We start from the raw sequence: 12,026 nt of genomic DNA, 5'->3' as shown, positions 1-12,026 counted from the left end.
CTTGCATTAACTATTAAACTATGTTATGGTAAGAACGTTGTAGTGTTGACGAAGATTGTGACATCTTGAGACCAATAAATCCTGTTCTTGGTGATGGAATAATGATTTCTGGCCAGTGGTACAGGGGTAATACCATAAATTATTGTATTAAACAGAACCATTTCATGCAACCCAATTATTGGGTTGCATGAAATGGTTGATCATTTGTTTACCTGGTACAGAACTCTTCCTGCTCCGATATTAAGATGTCCCACTTCACTATTACCCATCAGCCCTGCTGGTAATCCAACTGACAAACCAGATGCATCTAGGGTGGTGTAAGCATTTTTTTTTCCTGAGCAAAGTCCATCCATAACAGGTACATTGGCATTAAGGATTGCATTGCCTACAATAATATAAGAACAAAGCATGGGTGATTTAATTTAACACCTTAGTGCTTTATAAGATTTCGTGTACATTGTACGTGTCTTGAAATGTTTGTCACGCTCTATGGGAGTGTCACGCAACGTGCCAACAAGCATATTATATTTTTATTTTTACTTTAAAGGAATATTGAGTTGACGGATTTCTTCCAATGAGACTATGAATTTAAAAAAATGTAATTAACTTTGGTGCTCACTGACAACTGTCATCAAAGTGGAAAGATCGCAGACGAAAACATTGCTTTAATATTGCCGGGAATATTTGTACAATCAGGCAAGACAATATGCCCAATTCAAGCTTTAATTGATCAGATATTTCGACAAAAACGCTTTTAGCTCAATGGCTTCATTTTTGGATGTACTTCTTCAAATTTAAAACAGTTCAGAGAGTCGTGACGCATTTAAAACTGAAGACAGAAAAATTGGATCAGAAAATTCAAATTCCTGATTTGTTGCAGTCTGGGACGCGCGCAGCGACAAACGTAAACAAAATCAGAAAAAGTTCAGTAAGGAAGAAGCAAATACCTTCTTTGTTTTCGGAAATTCCCCATCCATCAATGACAATAAGGCAAACGTTTCTCTGTACTTTGGCCATAAAGATTTACTACCTCACCGGAAAAGTAGCGTTGACCTGCATAAGTCTCAAGTACCCCACTGAATCAACTCGCAATGTTTGATGGTCAACTGCGAGTGGGCGCAGAGTACTGGGGAAAGTTTTAAAGAAAGAGGGGCGAGAAAGGGAGAGAATGGGGCGAAGTAGGCCAAGGTAACGTTGCAAACTGGACTAAGCTATAAGAAAAGCCACAGGTTGCACAGAATTGGCAATCGCAAACTTAAAAAGACGAACATCACACATAAAAAACTATCCGTGGTTTCCAATTTATTGGGTGAAACGGTTGTGCGCATGTGTTGGTCACACCGGGTTGGTGTCATGGTGGATCACCTTGCACTTTTTGTTTGTTTTTTCCTTTCCAGAGCCTCGCGTAGGGTCAATTTTGATATAACGAAGATAACAAATAAAGACTTCTAGACAGTAACATTAAATCATGATAATTTATAAAATAAAGGGCAAACGTACTAAATACTGATTGCCTGAGACGGGGCATTTGTCATTAATTTTGGTAACTTGCTTTCATTGAGGCCCAGGCAAACGTCCTCAATAGTTTGCTTCAACTTCCGTTTTTGTTGAACAGCGACTTTGAAACCCTTTGCACCCCCTCCCCCCTTGAACTGTGTTGAACATGTTGAATCGAATTTGAATCGATGTTGAATAAGTTCTAGGATGGTGCCTACTATTGTCATTGCGCGCACGTTCTGTGCATCTCGAGACACTCGGGTTTCCTATGGATGATGCTTACTAATAGAGGGATATTTTTGCGCGGTTTAAACGCGTTCGAAGAAAGCAGAACTTTAATAGCAAGTGCTCTTGGTATTAAAAAACAAAATTGGGGGTAAACATGCATTTTTCAGAGATAAGCAATTTGGAATAGAACGCTATAGATTGCTATGTGTTTTAAAGCTTTTTACAAACATTGTTGATTGATTGTCTTTGAAAAATGCGTGGTTACCCCCCCAATTCCCTCTTTGGATTTCAATAGCAATTGTTAAGAACTGCGTTTCCTGCTTATTCATAAACCGCACAAAAATACCTTTGGATTAGTAGGTACCGTCCTTAAAAGCGTTTAAACTTTGCTTCAACTTTAACAACCATTCAACCTTTCTTTTATCGCGAATGTTGAATGAATTTGAAGCAGTTTGCCACCCTCTTGCAACATTGTTTGGTATGCTCATGCGCAATAATCCGTATATCAATGACGTACCATAGTAACAACCGCGGCTGCAGCTCCTGGGACTGAATACCAGGCCTAGCTCTCGTGAACGTTTGTTGAATCAAATGTTGATGATGTGTTTTCAACCATTTGTCCATCCCACCCCAGCAGTCAACATCGATCAACAAAATCGTATGGATGCTGAAGCCGTTTTCCTATGCCTGTTTTCATGCAGCAGGGCGGCTGTATTTCTTTGGTAAAAATTTCATTCAGTTGATTCGTGCGTTGTACAGTTCATTGATGCAAACTAAACTCTGAAATGGTTTCGTACGAAATTGTGCAAAAGCGTGTGTTTTTGACCTTAATAAAATACAAGTAATCGCAAGTTTCCTCGTAAAATTGAGGATAAATATCACTTGTATTTTCCAAAGTGCCCCAATTTCTGAAACGTCTGATAACTCGCGTGAAATTGAAGCACGCGACGTTTTTGAGTCGCGTCCGGCAACCGGAAGTGAGCTTTTTTGCCTTTTAACTTGTCTTGTCACTACCACCTTTATATTGCTAAGTATCGTTCCTCCATTAGAGATGATTGGGTCAAAAATCTGTGAGACGCTACTGTCCTGGCATGCGAAATGTTCATTTCCGGTTATCGTCCGCGGCTCAAAACAGTTGATGGAGGCAAGCGACCAATTAAAGGGGGATGTAAAAATAGGTCTGTATTGAGTTTTGAATAATGCTGTTCAATAGGAGTGGTAGATGTTTAGGGCTATCAGCATTTTAAAGACAGCGGGTAATCATGAACTTTTAGGCACTGAGTATTGTGTTTTCCGTACTAAATTCTTGACAGCTGTTAACTTTGCAAAGGCGATTAAAGACGGAAAGCTGAATGGTCAACCCAGTCGCCACCCAATAATGTATAATGTCTACAATGGTAACTGAAGCGTGTTAATGTAGAATGTCTAGATTTTCGTTTCATTGTGATTGAGGGTGCTGCTGGGGGTTTCAGTTGACCAATGCCGGTACAAGCGACATGCCCTCCATATTTAAGGTCAGATGTTTGAGACAAAATGCTTTTCACTTCAAAATATAGTAGCATTTTCTTAGTACTTTGCCGATGAGACTTTTCTCAAGGTCATCGTTCCTTTCTTAGCAGGTAACAAATCTTCAGGCGGGTAATTTTACTTTTCCTCAATTCAAAACCTGCATTCTACTTGTATGGATGGTCGAGCTTCAATAAATAATTTCTTAAGACCTTTTTTCACTCCTGGGATTCAAATTCAACCATTAACAGAATTACTTTAAAAAAACGTGAGCAATTGGACAAACTTCTAAAGTTTGCATTGCGGAATGATAGAAAGAAAGTGCAATTTATGCAGTGACTGAAAATGCATATTACGAATTGTTTTTTTTGGTCACAGTGTCTGATTGACGAGAAAACGGTGACTCTTGCAAGCTGTTATTAAATTTCACTGAGGGAGCCGAAACAGTTAGAACTTGCTGAAGAGAGTTGAATGGTTAACAGGAAATGCCAGTGATTTCCCCACCGAAGCGTTATGTATTGTCTGGAATGATTTTTGTTGGATTTTTTGTCATGTCCGGTTTGAGAGTAAACTTGAACGTAGCTATTGGAGCGATGGTTAACAATCACACAGCGGTAGTGGATGGAGAAACAATTTGTAGGGTAAGACGTTGGTACAATATGGCATATTCGAATATCATAGATATCATCACTTTTATGGGGGCCACAATCAATTAACTGTTTGATGAAGTAGTTGCTCGAGTAAGCAAAGGGCATTTTTATTTTAATCCAAAGGATACCTAGGGTTAATAATCGGAATGGCAACAGATTTATATACAGCACATATCACATCATTTTCATAGCGGTATACAATTCACGAACAATTCTTTACCGTACCTGTGACGGGAAAGATTGTGAGACGGGGCACTAGGTTTATATTCCTTATGTGAAAAGACTTAAAAGTCTAATCAATTGCAGTTGAAATTACAAAGGGCAGCACTTTCTCCTCAGCGATCTCTGAGCCACCGCTCGCCTTATCGAGTTTCGAGGAAAAGTAAAATTAGAAATTAAGAAAATATATAGTCAAAATGCTCTTCAGAGCAAACGGACGACTTAATTTCATTAAGACAATTTGAGCTTATCTCAAACTCAGAGGTTCCCAGAGCCGGCATAACCCCAGCGGAGAAAAGGTCTGGACACGAAGTTGTAAGGCAATTATCGGCTCCTCTCCTCTCATTATTCTGTTGTGTGAGCAAAGCTGCAATTAAATCTTCCTTAATTTCACTTCTTGGCTATCTCAGTTTCACATTTTCATGTTTTTAATGTGCTTAACGTGTAACAGCGGCTTAGCTACTTATGGTGTTTCATCTTCGTCAACAGCAGGCAGAATTTCACTGGGAGCCCAGGATGAAAGGTAAACACCAAATGTATGCCCAAAAGTAATGAGAAATATAACGAACGAAATTTTGGTTAGGGTGACATTTCTAGCGCTAGCCTTCTGAGGCAGTTCCCGTTCTCTTACACACCTTACGTCCTAACTTTCCATCGGGAAGGTGCGATAAAATAACTTTTTTTTTCTAGGTTTAATTCTAGGTGCATTTTATTACGGTTACATGGTATTCCAGATTCCAGGTGGATGGCTGGCTTTGCGTTTGGGTGGGGCTCGGCTCTTTGGAATTGCGGTTCTTGTGGCTTCTGTATTTACATTACTAACTCCCACGGCTACTCGCTGGAGTCCTATAGCTCTGATTATCTTGAGGATCTTAGAAGGTTTAGCGCTGGTTAGTGTATTTTATTTCAACTAGAGCATTCACTGCATTACTACTGATAGATATCATATATTGGTACATTAATTTTCGCGCCATTTTATTGGCTATTTTACGTCACGTGGTGCAAACTCACAAACGGATATCGCGCAATGACCCCCGTCTACCTTGGTATTTGTTCTCCGATCATTTCCGTCGTAAGGAATTAAAGCCAGCCGAAAACAACCAGATCGAGAGTTTCAACTTTTCATCTTTATTATTTTACATGTGAGAAAAGCAAACTCGTTTTGTAGAATCTAGTGATAATGACATTAAAAAACTGGTCGCAAATGCTGTTCCGGAAAGTACAAATTTTGCGCGATATGAATATCAATGGAAGGATTTTGAAATAACTAAATTTCTTTCTGGCTTGCCGGTATGATGTCCTTGACTGAGAGATTGCCATCCAATTTTACATTTTCCCTCAAAGCTTCGTTTCTCGGTTAAATAATCATTCAGTTTTCAAACAATCCGTCAGAAGCGGACATCATCAGCTGACATACCAGCCGCCTAAAGGACTTTATCAGTACTAAAGACACCAAAAGCTGTAGTGCCTAACGATACACACTTGGCCAGAAATTTTTTTTTTCGTGGATAGCGCAACAGGCAAAATATCAGGAGCCACTTGTTTCGCATTGTGAGAACTAATCTCAAAACAAAATTGCCAGACAAGTTGCAAGAAAAACCAAAGCTGTGTAGTCGATCTCTGGTATTTTTTCTTACGAATGACCTGATAATGGAATGGAAATTATCCACTTAGAAAATGCTTTTTTAAAATTTCGTATTTTCCGGCATACATGACTATAAGGTTCAGCGAAAACGTGGCTTTTCCGAGTGAACTGAATTTAATAAAGTCACCAAGAGGGTTATAGATATATTTCAGGGGTATGATTTTCTATTTGCGTTTTCCAGGGTGTGCTATTTCCGTGTAATCACGCTATTTGGAGTCGCTGGGCTCCTTCTGCAGAGAGGACAACGCTTGTAACTGTATCCGTTACAGGTTTGTTATCATAGAGCGGGTTTCAATTGAGTGTCGAAAGTAATTAGCGAATTGCTTTGGTTTTGCATTACTTCACTCAGCGATTGGTTCAAAGTAGTCGTGCCATTTTCTCAACCAATCAGAAGTGAAACCAAAACCATTCGTGGCTTGCGCGTGCACATTTTCCCGAGCTTAGTGTCGAATACGTGTAAATACTTCGATTTATGATTGTTTTACTTGATTGAATCCTTCTTTATGCTTCATGCTCCATACAGTCTGACTGATAATTTTTTATTGTTGGCAAGGCATTGCTCTGGGCGAGCTCCGTTTGCTGGAACACAAATAATACCACATTTGTTTGGGATTTTTTGGCCAAGCCCTGATGGGCTAGGCCGTTTATTGAAAATCAGCATCGTAACCTAGGAAATGCCCAAATATAGAAGACATGATCCCAGCGAAGGTGAGGGGACACACGCCATCCACAAGAAAGTAAAAATAGGGAGGGTGGGGAGGGAAAATTGATTTGACTCAGCCTCCACCTAGCTTGCACAAATGGTGAATGATCTAGAGAAAATCCCGGATGACAGAAATGCCTAAACTGCAACATAGGAAATAACTAAGTATGTCACACTCAGCATAAATCCATTTATTTCCTCTGGGCAATAAATTTCCTTTTTGATTGGCCAAAGTAATTACTTTGGGTTTGGTTTCCCGACACTCGATTGAAACTCGCTCTATGCAGTAGCTGATTTCATTAAAATTAACGAGCTCTGTTACGAAAGTTTCAACGAACTCAAGACTAAGAACACTGTTTTTTACATAAATCTCTTATTCTGTCCTTTAGGTTCTAGTATCGGATATTTACTTACAATGCCTGTTTCGGGTATATTGAGCAAATACGGATTTGACGGGGGATGGGCTTCTGTATTCTATTGCTTTGGTAAGTTGATCACACCCTCAAATTAGTATTGCTGAGCTTTCAAATGTGAACTCAAGTCGTTTAGTGCCAAAAGGGAGCTCAGATTTTACTAACCCTAACAGATACAAAATAACCGTAACTAAAATCACATAGTAAACTGAACTCCCTTTGCTTTCCACGAGAAAAAAGTGTTGTAATTAAAGTAAGAAAACCGCATTCATTAAATCAATATGTCACTAACATTAAATTGATATGCCATTAATGCTACGTCTCTTGAGGGAACGGGGATGGCCCAGGGGTAAGATCACTTGTCTCCCACCAATGTGACTCAGGTTCGATTCCCAGATGAGACTCGGCTTCATATGCGTGTTAAATGTGTTGGGTCTCTACTCTGCTCCGAGAGTTTTCCCTCTCCTTGAAAAAACAACAACAACAGTTGTTTCATTTGAGTTTTTTGATTCGGTTTCTGTATAGTGTCCGCATTTAGTGCACTAGCGCTAAAAGACTTAACACTCTAATAAAGTTCGTTAAAGTTCCAGTTCATTAAGAGTAAAGGTATATAACGTTATTCTTTCTAGGTCTGTTTGGCATGGTGTGGTACGTTCTTTGGGTGATGGTAGTTTATGAGTCTCCCGCTACACATCCTACGATATCCATTGAGGAGAAAACCCTAATACAAACCTCAGCTTTGGAACTCTCTAATGTAAGTCTTTATGCGCATATTTCTCGGCGAGTCATTGTCTTACAATAACACCACTTTTTTAAGTGATCAGAACAAATGCCTTGAAGTTCATTCAGCTTGTTGTTTGTCGATTCCAGTGCACTTTAACAAAATGTTTTTTAATTATCTCAGTCCTTCAATTTCAAGCACCGTTATCCATAGCACCAACCGTTAAAGGGCGTCTTTAACAAACAAAGACGTTTACAATATTCATGAAAAGTCTTTCGAAAGTATATCATAAGATCCTATTACTTTCCAGCCTCAAAACTGTACAGGATCAGATTGACATTATTTCTGAAATAAAGATGAAAGTCGACCTTTTCAAGTTTCTGAAAGTTGCTTCTTGTTAAGAAGCTTCGAACGCACGAGGAGTTTCTAACAGCAAATATGTCTGCATAAGTTTGCTCAACGACGGTTTCTAATTGCAGGTCGATAAGCTCGTGATTCCATGGAAATCGATTCTATCATCACCACCGGTGTGGGGAATAATAGCTGCAAACTTTGCACTGGACTGGGCGTTTTATATATTACTTATTTCTATGCCAATATTCCTATTGGATGTCATGAAAACGTCTATCACTAAGGTAATCATGTCATATTATTAATACACATATTAAGTCTCTCTTTTGCAATGCAATGCAATGCAATGCAATCAATCTTCATGTATATTTAAGTTTAAGTGCGACTTAAATGTGGATGCACGAGTCATATTGACCGCATATTTCAGGCTGCCAGAGCCTAGAGATGATACATTTTGTTTAGGACTGAATTTACATACATCGAAATTGTTCTATTTCATTGCTAATGGTATTGCCAATGTTAATGTCATGCGGTGGCAAGAGTATAAAAAATAGTGAGTCTGCGACCGGCGGATTGGCCTGATCGCATGAAACGACCCGCATCCCTAGGGTCAGGTTCGTTGGGGTTAGGGACAACGGTTAGGGGCTGAGGGTGTACTGTGGATCGATTAACTCGATCTACATCAGTATCCACCCGACGTAGAACCCCTACTTTTTATACTACTGTCAATGTAATTGTCAATATGAGTGTCATTGACAACTTTCAATTTTAAGTGCCATAATCGATGTCAATTTTATGGGTTTTAGATGGGTTTCCTTGCCGCCTCACCTTTTGTTGTTAAAGGCCTTTGTACGCCGATGTCGGGACTAGCGGCTGACATTCTCAGGAAAAGCAAAATGTCAACGACTACAGTTAGAAAAGTATTTTACGCAGCCGGTAGGTAGCCATGTTTTAAGTGTATCCCTAATCTTGTTTAAATGCTGCCGGTCCAATTTTAGAACTAACCAAGAAAGAAAGGGCAGGTAATTACATAGGACAGAGAGGCGACATTGCTGCATATATATTAATACAGGTACATCCAAGTGTACCTGTTGTGGTTTCATTTTGTTTTTGGTTTGAATTTTTTTAAGACCATTTCTTTTTTTTTTCAAACAAACTTATTTTTTTGAAACCTATTTAAATTTTTTAAACTGTCTAAAAAAGGGATTTTCCTTTTTTTCGGGTGTAGTTAAAAAACAGGAACTTGGTTTTTTAGGGGGTCTAAAAAAAACGAGATAAAAGAAGCCATTTTTTCTGTCCATTCCTTCAGCTCTCCATTCTACTTCTCCTACTCGATCCCACCTGATCAGTTCACCCCGCCTCTGTCGTGCCACACCCTTCCTTCACACATCTACCCACCACCTGATATTTCAAGCCTGCCACCCCTCCCTCTCTTTATTTTTTGGATATTACATGGTGTAAGACTAACTGTTGTGACCCATTTAGGTATCAATAGGGTTGTGACGTTAGCGCATACATTTCGTTCGACTGATTGCAAATGGCGATATTCCTTGGCAGGAAAGCCGTTCCTAATGTAGATGACCCGAGGACACGATAGCCTCTGTATGTGATTTGTGAACTTCTAGACATATTCTACATCAGGAGGTCGTTGCTAAGAGCCCATAACCAGGAGTGTGTGTTGCCGGTGAAATCCATTCTCAGGTTGAATCCTTTTTTATCTACAGTAGGTTAAATTAGTGATCCTCATCCCCTGGGTTGACATGCACTCAGATAAAGGAAAAATGATTAGTTTAGGTTGTTATACACGTAGATATCAAATGACTTATCGTAGAAAAGTAAATAATGAAAAGAACTGTGTTGGGCTTTAGCATGTCCGTCGTTGTAGTGTAGTGGTGAAGACACAGGATCTGAAGGGTTCGAGTTCGCGTAATTGCTTTAAACTAGGTAAAAACGGATTCAACCTGAGCCCAGATTTGACCGATAACAGCTACATCTCTAATACTAGGTCTATGTAACGGCGTTTTCACTGAGTACTTTAATAAGATTTGGAATGTACGAGGGACCATTCAAAAGCCCATGGGTAATAATTTCTCGTGCAAGATTTGTGATTTTCTGGAAAGGTCAGGTTTCGCGTGAAAATCAATCTGAATACAACTCGGTCTGTAAAAACGGCGTTGCGCAAAATGAAGTTGTACGCCACTGGTCATGGTTTCCTGGTCGTTGCAAAATAATTCCCTGTTTCCGTATCTTTACAGGAGCTATAGCCAGCGGATTTCTCATTTTGATTGCCGGTTACTCTTTGGACGTCACAGTAGTAGTCATCTGTATGAGCCTTGCTGGTATGACAACTTCGCTGGCATACCCGGCATACACTGTGAACATGCTGGACATAGCTCCGCGTTTCGCCTCCATTGTCATGGGGATATGTAACACAATTGGAACGACTGCTGGTTTTGTTAGCCCAATTGTTGTTGGTTTCGTCACGCAACACAAGGTTGGTGTGTCACAAATTGCGTTGTTGTGGCACTAGGCCATGATGTAGCCCGGAATTTGGTTGAATTGAAAATTCTAAATGCCCCTTAAAAACTACGAAGGAAATCATTAATAGTCAAGTTTAACGGCCTAGTTGAATAATAATAATAATAATAATAATAATAATAATAATAATAATGATAATAATAGTAATAATAATAATAATTTTATTTTAGTCAAGCTAATTTAGCTGAGCAAAAAAAATTAAATCAAATGTTGCAACCTTTTGATGAATGGGGGAAACCGGAAGTTCTCATAGAAACCCCCGGGGGAAGAGCAAGCGACCAACAAACTCAACCCACCTACAACGTTGAGTCCACATTTGACTGAGAAAGTCGAGTGCTTTCCACTGAGCCAACTCTGCTAAATACGACAACAGCAATTTTCGAACTTTTTGTTCAACAATACAATACATACTTTATTGACCGCTCCCCATAGGGGCTTTTCAGGGCCAATGAAACACAACGAAACGACGAAACGGAGCAACAACAACTGTTAGTCAGAATACAATGCAAAGTATATTAAGAAACTATCATGGTTTATCCGTGCCTCAAATAAACTAATCAGTTATCTGCACAAGTATTCTATACTTTTGCATGCTCTGAAAATTAGGGAAAAAGTGAACATTAAATTAGTCTTTTGCCAAGTCTTTTCTAACTCGTTGTCTTTTATCCTTTGCAGTCTGCTAAGGAATGGCAAGAAGTTTTCTGGATTGCTTTTGTAATTTTAGTGGTAGGGACTTTGGCTTTTTGCGCATTGACGTCTGGAGAACGTCAAGAATGGGATAAGACTGAACACCAAGGGACAGATGACAAGATTGAATCACAAGATTGAAAGATAAGAAAGAGGTTGTTTCGCAGCCTCTCATTAAATCGTGATGCTTTTTTGCATTTGTAGCAAATGATCAGCTCGTAGCCTGTGCACTGACAGCTAGCGTTTGTAACTTGTATTACGTCATAAAAAAGTTGTTTCTATGCATTAAAACTGTTTTTTTTATTTGTACTTACTGACTGGCTTTGCTTAGGTCCCCTCATTTTTTTGTTCCAGATCTAGATTTCTCTCGGATTAAGTACTTTGCGTCACTTTTCCGGCGAAATAACGATTACACTGGAAAAGAAACGAAACAGTAACTAGGACATGAAAAAAACATGCTTAGTTTAATTAAACAGGGGCACCCAACGAGAATATAGTTCAAAACCACTTAACATAGCATTGTTAAACGTATTTTAGTATTTAAACGGTAGATATAGGCATATTTTTATCCCCTAAATATTTTTCATCTGTTCGGATTTCCTAGCTGAAAGTCTAGTGATCCGAAAATTATAGGGATCAAAACTTACCTTTTCGAAAATTTCAGCCAGAAAAAAGGCTCCCGAAAATTCTGGGTGACCTTTTTAGGGTAAAAATCCGTTAAAAATGGGCAATTATACCATTTTTCAGATGTTCGAAAATCCCAGGAGAGGCAGGCAAGCAAGAAATTTACAACAAATGTTCCGAAAATTCTAGATCTCAAATCGTCTTCCGAACAGATATTTTCCGAAATTGACGTTGGGTGCCCCTG

At 39.2% G+C, this 12,026-nt stretch overlaps 2 protein-coding genes across 2 annotated transcripts in view; one reads left to right on the top strand and one right to left on the bottom strand.

The window, feature by feature from the left end:
* LOC138044035 (2,3-bisphosphoglycerate-independent phosphoglycerate mutase-like) overlaps positions 1-1,091 on the bottom strand; it is an 11,275-nt gene extending 10,184 nt beyond the window's left edge. Inside the window, exons 1-2 of the mRNA XM_068890627.1 lie at positions 948-1,091; positions 213-385 (exon numbers count right to left, since the gene is read on the bottom strand). Of these exons, the coding sequence (XP_068746728.1) occupies positions 213-385; positions 948-1,017 (243 nt within the window). The 5' untranslated portion in view covers positions 1,018-1,091. The remainder of the gene's footprint in view (positions 1-212; positions 386-947) is intronic.
* A 2,372-nt stretch (positions 1,092-3,463) lies between these two features.
* Positions 3,464-11,427, top strand: LOC138041617 (vesicular glutamate transporter 3-like). Its single transcript, XM_068887365.1, has 11 exons — positions 3,464-3,499; positions 3,610-3,872; positions 4,590-4,623; positions 4,791-4,990; positions 5,927-6,014; positions 6,838-6,933; positions 7,491-7,615; positions 8,062-8,217; positions 8,740-8,869; positions 10,189-10,427; positions 11,147-11,427. The coding sequence occupies exons 2-11, from the start codon at positions 3,717-3,719 to the stop codon at positions 11,297-11,299; spliced, it is 1,377 nt and encodes a 458-aa protein (XP_068743466.1). The 5' UTR covers positions 3,464-3,499; positions 3,610-3,716; the 3' UTR covers positions 11,300-11,427.
* Positions 11,428-12,026: the final 599 nt, after the last annotated feature.

The sequence above is a fragment of the Montipora capricornis genome, chromosome 3 (assembly GCF_036669925.1).
Source record: "Montipora capricornis isolate CH-2021 chromosome 3, ASM3666992v2, whole genome shotgun sequence".
NCBI classification, from domain to species: domain Eukaryota; kingdom Metazoa; phylum Cnidaria; class Anthozoa; order Scleractinia; family Acroporidae; genus Montipora; species Montipora capricornis.
This window is presented reverse-complemented; position numbering and strand designations above follow the sequence as displayed.